This window comes from Camellia sinensis, chromosome 13 (assembly GCF_055761805.1).
Source record: "Camellia sinensis isolate YWXY chromosome 13, ASM5576180v1, whole genome shotgun sequence".
Classification (NCBI taxonomy): domain Eukaryota; kingdom Viridiplantae; phylum Streptophyta; class Magnoliopsida; order Ericales; family Theaceae; genus Camellia; species Camellia sinensis.
In genome coordinates this window covers 109,467,985-109,487,326 of record NC_138973.1, presented here as the reverse complement: position 1 = coordinate 109,487,326, position 19,342 = coordinate 109,467,985, and the positions used below count along the sequence as shown (strand labels likewise).

The window sequence follows — 19,342 nt, the reverse complement described above, 5'->3', positions numbered from 1 at the left end:
AAATTTTAAGAAATTTTTTTGAACAGTTTTGTGTGTGTGTGTGTGTGTGTGTGTGGAGAAATTTGAGTAAACTCTGTAGAAACAAACTTCTCATAATTTACACTAATTTTTCATTCTCAAATTTTTGTTTTTCGACAATAATATATAATTGTCCTAACAAGTTTCTATAGATAGTGTCAGTATTTTAATTAATCATTCTAATACTTCATAATGCTATTTCAAGCTTGTAAATTTTCGTACAAACATCCTATTCAATTTTATGTAGTCTAGTATTTTCCATTTTTCATATTATTTAACATTTCACATTGCTGTGCACCAAAGAATTTCCTGAAAAAAGAAAAAAAAGAAAAAAGAACATTGTAAATTAAAATAAATAAAAAAAGCCACGCTTCTCTCCAGTGCACTTCAGGAGGCATGTGAATCCCACAGCATCTCTACAGATGCTGTGAAACCCACAAGCCTCTCCCACCAAAACCACCATCCTAAAACATAAAAGTAGATGACATCATTTGAAAAGTTGACTATTTTAATAAGTTATTTTAATTTTTAATTATTTTAGTAAGTTAAAATAATTGTGTTTGAAAAGAAAATTAAATTTTTTATAATTGGATGCAATATTTGTGAGACAAAAAATAAAATAATTACGAATTTGATGTGACATTTTATCTTATTGACTATTTTAGTCTATTTTTCTTTTTTATAGATATTAGCCAAAAATAGCCCAAACCCAACGTGCCAAACACCCCCGATATACCATCTTGTTTTCAACAAGTCTGAAGATCATCTAAAATTTTATGAAGAAAAAATGAAACTGTTTACAACATTCATCCACCTTTCAACAAATAATTTAAGGCCATAACAATAGCCTCTTCAATCCCCATGATTAAATTCTCAATGGTGAAATGAAATCAATTTCAATGTTTTAAATTTAAATAGGAAGGTTTCGAGAAATGTTGGGATACCTTCTACAATGCCAAATCTCCAACCAAGAGGGCTCCCCCTGCTGAGAAACCCAGAACCGTCTCCGCAAACCGCAACCGAAAATGTTCTAATGGGGACAGACTTGTCCAGAATACAAATTGATCACTTCCAATGGGTGATTAAGAAATGCCTGTACAAAGAACCGGCATATTAATCAGTATAATAAAATAAGCATTAAGTTAACTAGAGCAATCTTGTCTCCGATAGTCAATGCCACAGTTTGCTACAGAAACCGTTTCGTGGCCTCTTGCTGGATATGATATCTGAAAACGAGTCAACCAATTGTGCTGCTAAGCTACTTGGATCGTCAATTAGGGTTTGAATGAAGGTGTTGACTACCCTGCGTTCCTGCTCTGTTGATCTCAAGCTAAACCATGTTAACAATTTAAGCCTAAATTCCTGTTTAATGTGACCTTCACATTCCAGCCATCGAATGATCTTCACACAATATTCAAAATTTGCATCCAAGCACCCCAATCCATTGGCGATTCGGACTGGTGACCCATTTATTAGAGTGCTATTACATTCGTGTGTCTCTTCATTTGTGGTTGCCACCCTTTTCCTGCACAGTTCTCCCCGGGAATAGACAGCCGGAACTTCTCCGGTTACCCCATGGGTCCAATTCTGGGAGTCACCACTACCATGTGATCTTGCTAGACCGTTCTTCTCAATATCACGAGAAACGGCATCGTCATATGCCTCAACAGCTTGACCCAAAGTGCATCCATTTTCTTCATCCCTAGAGGATTCAAAAGGTGGGGTTAGCTCCTCGTTTAGATCAGGCACCGAAGCAATGTTTAAGTCGAGCCCACGTGAAACAAATGGCAACTCATCTTTGGGAGTTTCACTAGGCTTAATCGTATTGTTTACTCCATTCCATTCTTCTACATCTATGTCGGAAAAGCCCTCAAAGCAGCCTTGTTCTTGAGCCCAAGCAAGGTGGAGGATCTTCCCCAGGTCTCGGACCTTGAATGCAGAAGAAGATCCGAGGGCTGTTGTAGTCTTAGGTTCCCTCATGGCATCAGAACTTTGGTCATCATGGGGATTCTCATTCTTGTGTTTCGTAGAAGCCGAGCTGGGATCAGCCGAGCTGGGATCTTTGTGAATTATCTCCACACTCTTGGTGAAACACTTAGCCTCCGAATGACCAAAGTCACCGGTCTGTGTGTAAGAAATTATTCGAAAGGAGTACTCTGTGCAGGGTTGTAGATTGGATATCAAAATCCTTCGTTGAGCTCGGGGAAATACACGGATAGGCTCTTTCAGGTGTGTCTCTCCTCTATTCTTACAATACCATAGCTTGAATCCTTTAATATCATCACATGACACAGCGGGCAATTCTATCAAAACAATCACAACCGAAGAAGATGTCACTTCCTCAAAGTGAAATCTGCAAGCTGCGGGAAGTGAGCCCTCTGCCAAAGGGGAAAGAGAAGAAAAAACAAAATGTCATGTGAATGAATATAGTATAATTCTTTTCGGCTCCGTTTGATTAGAAAGAAAAAAATTGTGGCAAGTAAAAATAGTAGAAAGTGAAGTGAAAGAAAAGAAACAGAAAATTTTCTTACAAACATTTGATAATGATGAAAATTTTGCAAGAAAAATAGTGAAATTTAGAATTCTAAATGTAAATAACCCCTTGCATGAACAAATTTAAATTTCTTGTGTTTTCTATTTTTGCAGTAATTAAAATCTTAGTTGCCATGCTAATATCACTTGTACACGAAAATTAACTTTATTGTAGTTTCCACCACTTTCATACTAAACAAGCTCTAAAAATCTTATTTTTTTCCCTTTCCGTCATTTTCCACACTTCCATCCTAACAAAACTCAGCCTTCAAGAAAAATTAGAAGGAAAGATGGAAAAAATTTCATTGGTAATTTTACCTATACAATTCGGATTTGTGTTGGAAACAGCGGCCAGCCATTCGTGTGCTTTGCCGATTGCAAGAGAGCAGAGTTCCTGCACTTCACCAGCAATAGAGAGTCTGCTGACAATGCTCCGTGCCATCTTGGTTGACACGCCGTTCACCGGACCCACCTCTGTTTCTAATTTGGCCTTTGCATTTCTAACAATTTCGTGAAGTTCTTTAAACTTGGAAGTCCCATCCAGGAGCCTGTAACTCAAGAATATCCTATAACAGAGGACATCGACCCGGCGAGCATCCTTTGCTATAATAAGTTGCTTCTTCCAACATCTGGCAGCATTAAAATAGTTTACACAAATTAGGCTCAAAAAATACAAAATGGAAATCAAAGTTACTTGCAGTTCACTGCTGTCTACTTTACTCATCACCAATCAATTTGATTTATTAAGACAGCACATTCTGTTTTAAAATGAATTTTTCCAGCAAATAAAACACAAGTTTATTACATAAAGTGATGGCAGGTTACTCTTTCCACGCCAAACAGATTGGTGGAACAAAATTCATCTGTATTACTTCAGGGGTAAACATACAAAATGCTAGAACCAACAAGATATTCATAAAAATATTACTAGAAAAAAATTAAGCTGAAAATCACATAGAAAAGCTTGTTAATAGCGAGTTAACAAACTGAAGCATGAATTCTTTTGCTGGAAGACAACTTTGATGAATAGACCCAAACTAAGCAAGTTTCTAAGCCTTTTATTTTCCATTTCCTCTTTTTATTTTTAGTGGAGGGAAAGGGTAGGGGCTCTCTTGTCATACTATCTTGTGCTAAGTAGCAAACACACAACACAACACGGACACGACATCACACAATGATTTTCAAAAAATGTAAAAGACAATACGTTTGGGGCAAGTTAAAATTTTAAATTTTTATAAATTTATTATACGTCAAATATATGAATAGTCCAGTCAAACATAATGGGGGGGAAAAAAACAAAAAAAAGCAGCAACATAACAATATTAAGGCCTCGTTTGGCAAGTTAACATTTTAGCCAAAAAGCTATTAAAAAAGCCAAAAAGCCTATAACCTACACCAAAAAGTCAAAGATTCCCTTTTCTCTCTATTTTTTGCACATCTTTTCGTAAAAAGCCAAAAAGTCACCCCAAACATACTAGTTTTTTTTACCTCATATTTTAGCCAAAAAGCCAAAAAGTTACTAAAATAGCATGTTCCCAAACAAGGCCTAAAACTAAAAATCTACATATTCCATAACTTAAACATCAAGATATCATTAACGTAACAATTAGATTTTAAAGAATGCAAAACAATTATAGAACAAAAATATAAACACGATACATTCATCTTATAATTGTTTCAAAACATGTTTGCATCCGGAAGAACACAAAACATTGTTAGTATGAAGAGATTCATTACATAGGCCATGCTTAGAGGGTTCAACAAGTGTCCAAGAATGGTCCATAAAGTGTCCAATATTATAAATTTATAAATTTTAATTAAATAAGCTGAAGAAGTGTCGAACATGTTTTTAAAAGTGTCTACAATGTCGTATTCGACACAGATGTCCGACACCACACAGCTCTTCCATAGAGTGTACATGCTTCTTAGACACTATGCATTATAGTTTATTTCATGTCATAAAATGCAAGCAAGGAACTCACCCAAGTATCCCTGAAACTTTACCACATGCTGCGCAGCAATAACTCCCATCTAGCTGCATCAATTGCCCAAGATCAACAACCCCCACCTTTTCATGTTGGAGCGCACACTCAATGTGACAAGATAAACCACAAGAGTCTCTATTATCAGATTCAGATGTGCATACCAACCAAAGACTCGGATCCTTGTTGTCATCGAATAAGTGACAGATGCAACAAGAGCACCTCTTGCAGAATGTGTCATCTATGGACAGAACGGCTTTACATGCAGAATTTTTACAGACCCATGAATTTGAACATCCAAAATCTGGAGACTGCTCTATGGCAGGTGGAATTCGAACAGGGTTTTCCCCCTTTCTCTGATGTTTCCTGGAAGAGGGCGTCACCTTTGGACTTAAAGACGCTTTTCTTGGTTCCTGATTCTTAAGAATTTTCTTATTCTTTGAAGGGTGGTCAGTCATTTTGCACTTAGATGAAGCTGTGAATTTCTTTTCCTTATCAAAGCAAGTTCGGAAAAGGTCCTTTTTCAGATCAGATTTCAAAAACTCATGGAGAAGTTCTGGACTTCTTGAAGCATCATCTGAGTGTCCATTTTTCTCGGGGGTGCTTTGCACACTGGAAGAAAGACTTTGAACGCCAGAAACTGGTAGCAAAAACATACCGAATGTAAAGTGAGAAAATCTAAAGCAAGGCCATAAATACAGAAACAAAATTAGCTACTAAAAATACAAATTTTGGCATCACAGAAACAAATGGATATGGTGAAAAAACAGAAATAAAAATGTCCAACTTTGAAAGTAAACTTTGATGTTCATAATGCATGCAACAACAAATCTCTTCTTCACAATTCAACTCGTATCAATTTTCTTCCTTGCCCTACATATATTAAAGCCTCAATTATCACCAATTGACCTCATCTGAGTTGCTGAAATCGTTAAAACAGGACTCATTTGTCAAGTTGGGAACTTAATCCATCATCTTCCTTGCGGATCTCATCACTAACGTTAACTCACCTAGTATATTCACTTGCAAGCAAAAACAGCTCTCTTATGAAAGCATATCATCTCTTGTTCACAAACATCCTTCTCCATCACATCTAGATGGTCTTACACTTGCTTTACAATAATTTCCACTAAGTTTCATTGCAACACTTTTGAATGTCATATCTTGAAATACGAGCACTGGCTTCATTTATTTAAAATATCCTCATGATCTCCCCGTGGGGATATTTGAGCAATATATTAAGTAAGTTTAATAGTCTAAAATTTACACAAGTCGAGAGAACTGAAAAGAATAGAAAGAGAAGATAAAAAGGAATCACATGGAACAAAATACACACATGGAGAGACTAGCACTGCTGGATCAACCAATGGATGAGATCAAGTACAATTATGTTGACCATCTTCCTAGTCGATTTGGAACTGCACAGGTCAATAACACCATGCTTACACAAATAATTTATCAGGAATTTTGGTAGCCAAATAAGATCACTTGCACTCCCATGAGTGATAGGCACACTTACATTGTGATAGTATCATGACACCAAACACAATAACAGTCCAAAATTACTATCCACAATCAATACGAAAAAGATTAACTCTCGTCATAAAAAACAAAAATATAAATAAGCAAAAGTTAATTCTCATCTATCTCAAGTTAAATCATATGAGAAACTATCTAATTTCAATGTCCCATTCATGAACTTGCGTCTACAGGTATTGTTGTTACTTTTCTTCCTATTTTACTTTTGCACCTGCCAAGTACAATTAAAGAACAAAAAGAAAAGGAGCTGTGACGGGATCAACTGATTAGATCAAAGAGACAATGATTATAGATACATGAGTACTAAGCAATTATCATCACCATGGGTATAAGATGGTTATATCATGACCACGTGAGAGAAGGGAAGTAGAATGATTATCATGTTTTAATATGCTTCTCATAAAGAGAGAAATAAACATGAGAGGAGTTGCATATCTTTTAGGATGCATGTAAGAAGATGATTTTCTCTAATGAATTGTAACTGTGTTGTGTTCTGCAATCATACAGGCATGGGTTAAGTGTGATCTGCTGAACTGCAGATGCCGTCTTTTTGAAAATTAAATACTCTATGTTAAAATATATCATCACCTACCACCTCCACTCAACTCACCTACCACACACACTCACCTACTCCACAATCCTCTCCTATATAATGAGTACCTCACCATCTGTAATTTACACATCAATCAATATCAATCAATAATACATAATTTCTTACATGTTGTTAGAATTAATATATATATAGAAAGAGAGAAAACAAATTATGTATATATATTGATGTATTATTGATTGATATTTGATTGATGTGTAAATTACAGATGGTGAGGTACTCATTATATAGGAGAGGATTGTGGAGTAGGTGAGTGTGTGTGGTAGGTGAGTTGAGTGGAGGTGGTAGGTGATGATATATTTTAACAGCCCCCCGCAAACTCAAGGAGGATAGAAACTAACCAACTTGAGTTTGAAGAGAGGAACAAAATAATAAAATACATAAAAATAAAAAAGGATAGGAGACACTGTATGGTCGTGTCAGACCGTTGGTGAAGACACTGTAGGGGGTGTCATAACGTTGTAGAGGACACTGTATGGGGATGTCATAACGTTGTAGAGGACACTGTATGGTGGTGTCATAACGGTGTAGAGGACACTGGATGGCGGTGTCAGACCGATGTAGAAGACAGTTTATGGGGTCATGTCGGACCGTTGTAGCAGACAATGTTGTGACAGTTGTTGTGACAGTTTACGGAGTCTTGCTGGACCCTTGTAGAAACTAACCGGAATCAATGTCGGGACAGTTTACAGAGTCTTGTCGGACCCTGGTAGAAACTAACCGGAATCTATGTCGGGACAGTTACAGAGTCTTGTCGGACCCATAAAGGAGCTAACCGGAATCAATGTCGGGACAGTTTACTGAGTCTTGTCGGACCCTTGAAGAGTCGCACCCTCAAAAGATGTGCCCAATTTTGTCAAAAGGCGTGCCATCAAAAGGCGTGCCCAATTCATCAAAAGGCGTGCCATCAAAAGGCGTGCCCACTTTATCAAAAGGCGTGCCATCAAAAGGCGTGCCCACTTTATCAAAAGATGTGCCATGAAAAGGCGTGCCAGTTTGTCGGGCGTCAAGAGGCGCGCGATGCGCGTGGCTGCCTTGGCTATATAACCAAGACGAAGGCAGAGGCTGAGGCAGAGAAAAACTGAGAGAAACCTCTGAAAAATCCTTCGTGTTGCTGAGAAAGAGAGTTCCTTGTGCTGAGAGAGATTTCTGAGAGAGATTCTGTATAACACTCTGTAAAGACGTTGTATCCAAACCTTCTCTGAAACATCTGAACAATGGCCTCTTCTTCCCGTTCAGCTACCCAGAATACGGCATCCTCATCCCGAGGTCTACTCACTCTCTTTCCCGACCTCAATGAGTCAACGAGAGAGAGAACTGGTGCGGTGGCACTGGAAACTCAACCAAGCGCCCCGGAGTATACTCCGTTGAACTTTCCGATGCGGTCTGTGGAGCAAAGAATGGCAGTGCTGTCGGATGTGGAGGCCAATCAGTATACTTTGAAGGCATGTGTGGAAAGCATGACGGCGGTCACAAATTTGTCGAACCGGCTGCAGAGTAGGACAAATGAGGTGCAGCATTTAAACGCCCAACTGGCTCTGCTCCAACGCATGTATAAGGATGCGCGAGCAGAGATAAGCGTGCTAAGGGCAGAAAACAAGGACCTGAAGCGGAAGGCCACCGTGATGTTCCGATTTGGAGGGCCGCCATATGCGGCAGTGGAGGAGCAGGGAGTAAATGTGCTCGGTGGCGTGGGAAATCCGGAGGCAACATTGTCAAGGGCCGTTCACGACGGAGGCAAGAAGAAGAGACCTGCAGCAGAGTAGAGAAGAAAAATCCCACTGTTTTTTTTTTTTTTTTTTTTTTTTTTTGTTTTGTGTTGTTGTAAAATGGTGATCGGGGTAAGCCCTAACATGAATAAAATGAGTGTGGTAGCAGTTCTGCTTCTTCTGCTGGTTTTTTTTTTTTTTTTTTTTTTTTTTTTTTTTATACTCCACAATCCTCTCCTATATAATGAGTACCTCACCATCTGTAATTTACACATCAATCAAATATCAATCAATAATACATCAATATATATACATAATTTGTTTTCTCTCTTTCTATATATATATTAATTCTAACACTCTACACATGCAATGGGTTATGTTATGACCCTACTATAAAAGATGGAAGGTGCAGAGTACACTGCCATCGGGTTTTAAAAGTGAAAGTCTCAATAGCAACTGAAACGTGAACAAGAAAAATGAAAAACACCAGTTTTAACAATAATGAAAATGAAAATCAGTAATTTCACTCCAAGCTATCCTAGATATACTATGTATAAAATCTTTTTTTTCCTCTTTATAGTAACAAATAATTAACAGAATAATGCCAGTAAATAAACACATATGTTTAAGATAAAAAAAGGCAACTTAATTCAACCTGATAATTGAGCAGATTATTGATGATTGAAATCAATTCTATTTGTTATACTGATATCTGAATCACCAGTCTGTCGATACAACGAATGAGGCCTTGAAACAGAATACATCATACAATTAGAGCAATAATTTTGTAACATTGAACAGATCAAGAACTTTACAAAAATCAACACATCTAAATTAATAGCATAATAGAAGAAATGAGATCTTATTGAAAAATGTAGATTGATTGGATTACCATTTAAAGAAGAGATTTCATAAAAGCAAAAACAGAGAGATCAAATCTTCTTACCATCAAAAACCAAATTATGCGAACAACCTCTGCAACAAAACAGAAACAAATGGACCGAAATGAAAAAATAAAAGGGGAAAATGAGAGAAAAAAGAAAAAAATATTTTTTTTACGAAGAACATCAAACTGACAATACAACTTTACTCCTAATGGAATGAAAAAAGAGGAACGGGGAAGATTTACTAAAGAACATCAATGCCGGAAAAAATCTACCAACCGATGTGTAGGAGCAGCCGCAGACTCAATGAAGTCGGCGGCTCGGTGCTGCTAGGGTTTCGAAAGGACCCTTTACAACCCCAACTCGCTATCTTGTATGACTTTTATACCCATAGTTAGGTCACTACTCATCAAATGGCATGAAAATTACACTTCTGCCCAGAAATAATGATCAGATCAGGTTATTAATGGATCGGATCACCTCATACCCAAATAGTTGATGGGTCAACTAGAAATATAATGTCAACAAGTCTCCAGTTCGAAACCCTGTAGAGAAAAGTTGGCAATTTGGATTGGATTCAGTAAAAACTCAATCAATTGACAGGCCTTTCACAGTGACAAAACAACCTCAATCACCAACTACCACCTGTGGGATTAAAATATTCTTTTGATGAGGCCATGCCATCAATTTTCTTTTCCCAAATCTAAAAGTAGGACAAAATTCATTTTACCCCGTGGTTTGAGGCTGAAGCACTTTACATCCTTGATATTTATTATATGTTATATATATGAATATATCATTCAAAAATAATAAAAAATGCAATATGACACTAATTCTTATAAATTTATATGGTTTTTGTTTTATTATTGTATCTTAAGTTATTTTTTTCAAACTTATAATGAATTTCACCTATGTCTAATCGATAGACATGTATGTTTAAGTGATAAACACGTATATCCTTCAAGTGTCCGGTTCTTTTAAAAAATTAAAAATAGGACGCGTTTTGAAGAGTGTCGAACACGTGTTGGGAAAATGTCCAAAGAGGGTCGGTGTTCAACATAGATACGTCACATTCTTAGAAGTGTCCGTACTGGACACTTCTTAGTTTTGGACTTATTTGCAATCTAATATCTGTTAACTTTTAACCATCAAAAGACTATTCTACCCTTGTAAGAAAATATCTATTTTTCTATTTTTCCTTCTATTTTAAACTTAATTTTAACTTAAATCTTATATTAATTGGCTATTTTAGTTGGCTTTTTGATTTTTTATGAAAAGATATGCTAAAAAGTAAAGAGAGTGATGTGACAACTTATAGTGACTTTTGACTTTTTAGCTAAAATCTTAAGTCCCCAAACGAGGCTCTAAATTGCTAATTATTTAACCTAATATATAAAGTCATGTGTTAATTAAGGAAGCACCCACTGTTACTATGAATAAGGCTAAGCACTAAGGGGAAAGAGAAGGGGATGGGGGGAAAGATTTGTAAAGAAGAATTTTTTTTTTTTTTTTTGTGTTAATTAATTAAATTTCGAGTTTCATATTCAGTCTTCTTGTATTCATGTATTCATCACCCCTTTTCTATTTTTTCTTTTCTTTTTCTATATCGTCATGCAGACTCGTATCAATCTTATTTATGAAACTCAATCAACATACATTTGAAACAGACCCTTGTGTAAAACTCAATTGACATTAGCTCTGTTATGAAGCAGAGCCACCAAAGCTTGTAAGACCCCATTAACACTTTTGAGACCTCCTTCGATGGAATTCGAACAAGACGCACATGTCATTCCCGTGAACCTGACTTGAATTCATTTCATAACTTCCTCTAAACCATCAAATCTCGCTGAATTCCCATCAAGCACCTCAAGGAGCCTCAAGTCCTTGAGGTCAACGAAGTCCTCACTAGCGGCCATGATCTTCAATTGTTTTGGTTCACCAACCACCATTGTTAGCTGTAGGCCCTCAAAACTTAACAAGGAGAAACCTATGTATATAAATGTATATACAAGATATATATATATATAGAGAGAGAGAGAGACAGAGAGAGAGAGAGAAACCAACAGAGTTAGATAAAATTTAGACAGAAAAAAGAGAGTTGGCAGGAGTAAAGTTAGCTGGTTGGGGTTTGGGTAGTTATCAAGGTTTAGATGTGGAAGATGGAGATAGAATAGCTAGAAGGGTCATTTATGTCTTTTTATCAAACCATTTTTGGTGGGGAAAGAAAAAAACAGAACTATGATTGTGCAATACTCCATCCATTTGAAAGAAAAATCAAACGGTTGCAAATAAGACCCAAAACCACAAGAGGGCAATCTGCCTATATTTGAACCACAAGTGGGTAAAGTGCTCCAACCCCAAACCACAAAGGGTTAAATTAATTTTGCTCCTAAAAGTTTTGTACAATTGTGAAGCACCTATTGAAATGTTTTGAGAATGTCACAGAAGAAACATGATTGAACACTTTTCCATAATGCTTCAATAAGAGAACCCACATTATTTATGATGCTACCATGAACGTTGAACATTCACGAGCAAATAAAATTTTCATTTATTTATTTATTTATTTATTAGGGGGGATAGAGGTCGAATGTAAGGCTAGTGTCACTTGGTATGTAGATCATATGAGTAATGGGAACAGCAATGCAAAGGAAGTATGCCCTGTAATCTAAAATGTGGGCAAATTACCATAGATTAAATAGTTGAAATGTGTAGTAACACTTCTTCCTATAACGCTTCTCTATTAAAGCTCATTACTTATGTGTTTACCTTTGGAAACTTGTCATCAAATTTAAGTTCAACTTATGTTTCAATTCACTTTCATGATGCTTCTCTTATAAAGAAGAAAACTAAATGATAAAAAAAAAAATAAAAAATAAAAAACTCCAACCCCTAAATCTGATATTCTAATATTCTAAACTGTCAGTTTCACATTTTGGAATGTGTGTTCTGACATACAAATCATTTTAGGAGTATTAGCTTTTCTTGCCAAAGTTTTTTGAGCAAATTGGAGTAGTTAATAATCTAACCCTCAAAATTTTCTTGAAATAGTTTGTAAAGGCTCGTCAAAGCTACGGCATCCATAATTATAGATTACCAAGGAAACATGCAGAAGAAAACTTAAAATGCCACATCCTAATGATATAAAACGGTTGTCAACAATAGAGAAAAATTCCACACCACCTCTATGACAGGTTTGACACCAGTCTACAGAAGGTTTATAGATCATTATTACTAAAGATTTCCAAATATTGTTTATAGATTTCATTAATGGCTTCTCTATAACTTTCCATGTAGGTTCCACACATTTTCTTGCTGCTTTTTTGTCTATCTAGGTGTAGCTACTCAACAGTTTTCAGTTTCCATTTAACTACAAAATACATCCCATGGATCCCGTCTATCACAACAATGTCTAGTCACATCGCCATATCTTGGCCAAGGTCTGCCTAACATAACACAAGCATAGTATTACATTATCCAACCATCAAAATGTGATGAGTATTTCCCTGATCAAAAATTATAAAGATATATATAGAGAGAGAGAGAGAAAACAAATGGAAAAAAATAATAATAATAAAATAAAAAAATTAAGCTTCTTAGCATATGATTATTTCACTAACAAATGCCCAAATCTTAAATAGTGATGAATTCTCATGCAAGAGCAAAAGGGGAATCAATGCCTTAGTAATATGTAATTCCATTGCATTATGCTCCATCTAACAACATTTATAGTCTATCAAGTCTTTCCATAAAACCACTAATATCCATGGCTTTAATTCTTTCTTAGCAGTGCTTCAAAATTGAACCCTACAACCCCTTTGCTGTAGTTATTGATCCTCAACACAAATTATAAACCATTTCAACTGCCATGTTACCACATTATCTTCTATTGTTCCCGTGATTCTAAGCTTACATTCTCATGATCCCCAATAACAAGTCATTGACAAATGCCCTTGATCAAATACAAAGATATTTAGTTCAAAACAAAAACAGAATGCATATTCTAATTATTTTCTTTCTTCCTTTCTTCTTCATTGGCATCGAAATTGATTCTAACATTTACAAACTTCATTGTTCTTTCAAGCCAGATTTTCATAAGGTTTCTAACATTTAGTTCAAAACAAAACCAGAATGCATATTGTAACTTACTTTCTTTCTTTCTTTCTTTCTTTCTTCTTCATTGGCATTGACATTGATTCTAACATTTACAAACTTCGTTGTTCTTTCAAGCCAGATATTCACCAGGTAGAACTTCACAGAATAACCCCAAGAATTATAACATAATAAAGTGGTTGTGAAAGTTTGCCTATAAAAGAGTTATGTATTTGAGTAGGGTAGTGGAATGTAAGTATGAATGTGCTTGGTAAAAGTTGAACATATGAAGAAGTTAATCTGTCCTATAGTGTTAGTTTGTGGTACGGTATTAAAAATAGGTAGAATTCCTCTTCTGTTCACCTTCAATTGTGGTAGGGAATGGGAAGCAAGTGAGATTCTAGAGTCACGGTGATGCAGGGAGGAAAGTTCGAAGAAGAATGCAATTGTAGCCCGCATTGCTCTTGATAGAGGGGCTATGGTGAGTGACTGCCTGAAGATGCATGATGGTCGGGTTTTTTGGGATATCGATCTTCACAGAGGGCTTAATGAATGGGAGATGGCAAAATAATTGGACTTCTTGAGCATCTTTGACCCAAATTGGTGATGGCAATGACTCAGAAAAATGGCTGATATCCTCCCAAAGAAACACGGACACGCAGACACGGCAATTTTCAAAAAAATGCAGGACACGACACATTGGAGGCACACACAGAATATATAATTTTATATATTTATTATATGTCATATATATGAACATATCATTCTAAGATAATAAATAAATACAATATAACACTAACTTCTATAAATTGACATTATTTTTCTTTTATCATCTTATTCCAAGTTATTCTGTTCAAACTTATAATTAGTTTCATGTGTCTAGTCAATGGACACGTGTGTCCTCCAAGTATCCAAAGAGTATCCGAAGAGTGTCCAAGTCCTAAATTCTTTATAAAAAATAAAAAATAAAAACTAGGACACGTTTGAATGAGTGTCGGACACGTGTCGGGAGAGTGTCCAATAAGTGTCAGTGTCCGACATGAACACGACACGAATACGTCACCTTTTTAGAAGTGTCTGTATTTCTTAGTATCCTCCTCTGGCCAATTTAGTGTGAAGTCTTTTGATGGCACTCTTGCAAGTTTTAGGTGTCTCCCTTCCCTTGCAAAAGGGTTTTGGGATACAAAAGGTCAGTATAAGGTGGATTTGTTTGTTTGGTGTGCTTCACATGAGAAGGCATGTGCATGATAATTGGTGCTACATAGCATGACAAGAGTATTGTTAGCCATCTTATTCATTGCTTGGTGGCTTGGGAGTTGTGGCCTTTGATTTTTGTTATGTTTAGTGTAGTATGAGTGTTACCTAGGGAGGTGAGGAAGCTTAAATTTCATGGAGAGAAGCTCAAAGGGGGAGGGGGAGGAGGAGGAGAAGGCTTGAAATTGGGTTTCATTGGTGTTAATGTGATTTGTTTGGCACTAAAGAGGACATTTGATGTACAGTTGTTAATAGATCCTTTTTGTATACAGGTTGCACCCCCTTGGTGTCTCTGTTTTAATAAATTTTTTGTACTTGAAAAAAGTCTTTATACCATTGTGTCTTTGCCTATGTGTCAACTTTCTACCAAAGAAATGAGTAGGGAACATAATAAACCTCTGTGGAGATCTCCTTAAATGTTTAAATTCGACATGAAGCGATAGAGAACAACCAAATGAAGAAACCAATAAAGAGAAAACCACCTATAGAAAATGTAAAATAAACCAGCAGACTGAAAGCAGCTACCAAAAATCACTACTTTAGCATATGGATGAGGAAGATAGAGGCAACATATTTGGAGTGACAATGAATATTTGGAAATCACTTGTTTCTAATCTTTTGTTTGCTTTGGCAGGGAAATGGGTATCCAAGATCCCAGGGAAATGGATTTCCAGATCCTCAATCAATTGAAAGGAGGAATTTCAAGGTGTCAAATTCAGTCCAAAATTCCTTAGGAGGGAAGTTCATAAATCCTCATATATAATAGCCAAGCATAAATTCAGCATTCCCACCACAAGCACACCATATAGCTCTCATTACTGCCACAGCGACAACCACCACCACCGCCACCCCAATTTTTTGGATTGTAATGCATATATTTGAACTCCAAATATTTCAGAACAAGGAAGTTTCAATCCCTTGAATAATTAATATTTCCCGCAAAAACTTTTATATCATAATGTAGAGTATCCATGGAAAAAAAATCAAGACAAAAGATCCCCTTCCTAAAAGAGGTGATGTGCCTATATTAACTTCCCTCCTCAGAACTTTGTGAGATGCACTTCAAAAAAAGTCATCCAAAGTTCCAAACTAAACAGATTACAAGTATAATACCAAATTCAGTATTCTAATCAACATCATAAAACAATAACTTCCTCTTCTATTTACTATCATGATGCAAGTAACAAATAATGCAGTAGCAGTAGATAAGCAGGACAAATATAGACATAAGCAACAACAAAACGCGGGATGAGGGATCAAGGTCTTACCTTTAGCAAAAAATTTATCTTCCAAATCCATGATTCTGAAGTTAAGAAAGTTCAAGAGACCCTCCCTGTGAGAATTAGTTGGAATGGAAACCTCAGCACGATCATACATTCAAGTTTCAACTCATTTACTTCCAGTAATTGAAGTTAAAAAAAAATTATGGAACAAATTTTTAATGAGGGAGAAGAACTTTCATTTTGGTCCAATAATTTGGATAATGTGAGTGGATGCCAAAGGCAACATGCTTTCTTCACACTGTAATGTAAGTACTAAGTTTTAATGAAATTGAGTTCTAGACTGCCTTAGATTAAAGAAAGAGTGGCAGACTAAGCAACTAAAACTTAATACAACAGAAGCAATGTTTTAAAATCCATTTAATACTATTATTATAAACTTTCACATTCATACCATGTAAACCTAGTAAAAAGTAGAAACTTTGTCAGAAAAAAACTAGGTTTTGGCAAAGAAACTAAGTTATGGAATAATTATATTCTTCAAAGGGTGTGGAAAAAAATACATAACCTCAAAATTCGAGATAATAAACAATATCTACTTCAACATCACAGCAAAAAAAATTAATTAATATTTTGACCCAAAAAATATATTATTGAAATATTCAATTCAACAGCACTGTGAAATAACTCATTCGGATAAAAAAAAGGAAACATATCAGTTGAGGCAAGCTTTAAAGGATGCCTTATAAAGCTCTCAGAATGTATTCCGGGGAACATTTTATAGACACTTCAATTCAACTCTCTATCACCAAAATGCTTCAAAAGAAAAATAAATAGATAGATAAAGAACTTTAAAAGGTTATCCATAAAAAATATATATATATATTGCTACGGAAGCAAATACAAAAATTTGATTTTGTTTAATTTCTAGAGATGACAAGCTAGTAGTTAGTGGAGAAACACATGACCCAGGAAATCAACAGCAATAATATTAGGAAATTAAGTACACCAAAAATAGACGGTAATAGGTACCCAACTAGAATCCTCACAAAATCTCACTGACGATGTTTCCCATGGTTGTTAACAACTGTTCACAACAAACTTGAGTATACGAGGAATTACAATACTAGAAGAAACAAAAGAAAGCCACACATGGCCACACTCAGTTCTGTGTGTATTAATACTTGTGAGTGCAGCATACTGTCCATACATGCAGCCCCATTTTGATGGGATCCATACTGCAAAGATCTGGAAGGGCTCTCAAATGTAAAGTTAACTCTTATGCCCATGCAATGTGGAACAAAAAAACATACAAAAATTTAACATCAAAGGGGCATAAACCCATCAATTTTGAATATTAAAAGAAGAAGAAATTTTGAATTAAATACAATCAAAAAAGGCAAATGCTAAAGAGTGCCCTGTGACATCGTTTAATATTGGAATTGAGGTGAAAAATGTCTTGACAATAGATGAAAAGGTTAAAAGGTGTATTGATTTCAATAAAAAGCGCATCGGGTTCTTCCTTCTTTTGTACTTTTCTTGTGCCAAAAAAAAAAAACACCCATCTCCAAATAGCATATTCATTAAGTTGTAATTCAGTCATTGAAGAATAAAAAGACGTGCTTGCTCTAAACATTAGAGCCAATCTGAAAAGAAACCAGTTAAATCAAGCACAACACATGCATTTAGCATTTATTTTATTTTATTTAACAGTCATTCGAATACTACAGTCCAGACACCAATCAAATCAGAACAAAAACCAGGACAACACACATGCATTTAGCATTTCTAACAACCATTCAAACACTAACGTCCATACATTGCGCAAATGAACCATAATATTGATTTACACACACAAGTTCAACAGACTGCCTAGTGTCATTCAAATTGGGGCAACACACACATGTACACCAACCCAATACACACATAAATTCAGGCACAAAATGCCAAGAAAATCAACACAAACATACACAACACACATTACATACAAACTACTACACATAACTAATCAATATACATGTAGAGAGAGAGAGGAATCCGAGGAAGGTACCTGGGAAGAATGTGAGGAGAGAGAAAGAGGGGGGATCTAGGGTTTCGATGAAGAGGACCACAAAGAACAGAGAGTTTAGTGAATCTCTCTCTCTCTCTCTCTCTCTCTCTCTCTGTGTCTGAGAATGGGAACTTCTCTGTTGGTAGTTTGGGTTGTGACTACGAACTTCTCTCTGGAAATTGCTTTTGAACTGAGAGAGAATTGCGGAGAGTCACGCGCGCCATTTCTGATTCTGAAAGTACGTGAACCACTTTTTTGGATTCTGATTCGTGCGTGTTCTTCATTCTCCTTATGAGCATGTCAAAATATACATAAATTACACTTTGCCTTTTTTTATGTTTGTTAGTACTTTTTTTTCTTTTTTTTTTTTAAGTTTTTTTTTTTTTTCACTTTACCTTTTATGTTCAAATTTTTTTTAGTTTATTTTTAAAATTAAATAAAAAAATATCATAATAATTGTTACATAATATAAAAAATATATTATTATATTAGAATTTAAGTTTATATAATAAAATATTTTTATGTTACGTGACGATTAATGTGTCATTTTCTGTTTAATTTTTAACAAAAATTAATTTTGAAAGTAAATTGAGAAAAATTTAAAATATAAAAAGTCAGAGTGAAAAATAAATAAATTTTAAGAACCAAAGTAAAAAAATAGTCAAACATGAATAGAACAATGTGTACTTTATCCAATTATTCTTGAAGAATAATGTTTGGTAGCTCGAGACTTTCCCCCGAATCCCCCTAATGCCCAAAACGACGTCGTTTTGGGCATTACGTTTTTTTTTTTTTTTTTTCATTTTTTTCCTCCATTTTCAGTCTGAAACTGAAACGCAGGGGGAAGAGGGAGAGGGAGAGGGAGAGAAAGAGAGAAGAAGAAGGAAGAAGAGGGCTGCGAGCCTCGCCGCCCGCCGTCGTCGCCTCACCGCTAGCTCGTCGCAGCGGCAGCAGCAGCTCCAGCTCCAACCGCCTCTCCGCCTCCGCCTCCTCCTCCCCCGAATATTATGCCCCCTCCAGTCCCTCCTCCTCCTCCTCCATCTTCCTCCTTCTTCTTCCTGGTTCTGATATGCAAAAAAAAAAAAAAAAAAAAAGAACGAGGGGGAGGGGTTTCGAGCTACATAGCATCACTCTATACTTGAATTCTTTTTCTCTTGTTTATTTCACTAGTGGTTGGCACAAGAGTGTGCGATTTAAATAAATAAAAATAAAATAAATATTTATTATATATTGTGTATTAGTTAAGTAGTAACAATCTTCTTACAAACCCAAGGTTTAAAGTTCAAATCAACTCCTCTTCCATTTATTTATTTTTTTAAAATAAAAATAAAAGACACATAACATAAGAAAAAATAACCAAAGGTTTTGACACCCAGTCTCACATTCACTTAAGTATAAATAGATATTCAATTTATCAATTATCAAAATTTGTTACTAGTGCCTCATTTGGCA

At 35.7% G+C, this 19,342-nt stretch overlaps 1 protein-coding gene across 19 annotated transcripts; it reads right to left on the bottom strand.

Moving 5' to 3' along the window:
- Positions 1 to 761: 761 nt before the first annotated feature.
- Positions 762 to 18,151, bottom strand: LOC114263705 (VIN3-like protein 1). 19 transcript variants are annotated; one of them, XM_082903136.1, is made up of 8 exons: positions 17,891 to 18,050; positions 15,889 to 15,953; positions 9,283 to 9,365; positions 9,046 to 9,137; positions 5,869 to 5,950; positions 4,533 to 5,172; positions 2,869 to 3,179; positions 762 to 2,396 (listed from the first exon to the last, which is right to left on the bottom strand). In XM_082903136.1, exons 6-8 carry the CDS (start codon positions 4,988 to 4,990, stop codon positions 1,189 to 1,191), a joined length of 1,977 nt encoding a protein of 658 aa, XP_082759262.1. In that variant the 5' UTR covers positions 4,991 to 5,172; positions 5,869 to 5,950; positions 9,046 to 9,137; positions 9,283 to 9,365; positions 15,889 to 15,953; positions 17,891 to 18,050; the 3' UTR covers positions 762 to 1,188. The 19 variants fall into 19 exon arrangements, with proteins under 19 accessions (XP_082759262.1, XP_028060099.2, XP_082759264.1 ...); XM_028204298.2 differs by having other exon boundaries at positions 9,337 to 9,365; XM_082903138.1 differs by having other exon boundaries at positions 9,337 to 9,365; positions 17,858 to 17,972.
- Between the last annotated feature and the right edge of the window lie 1,191 nt (positions 18,152 to 19,342).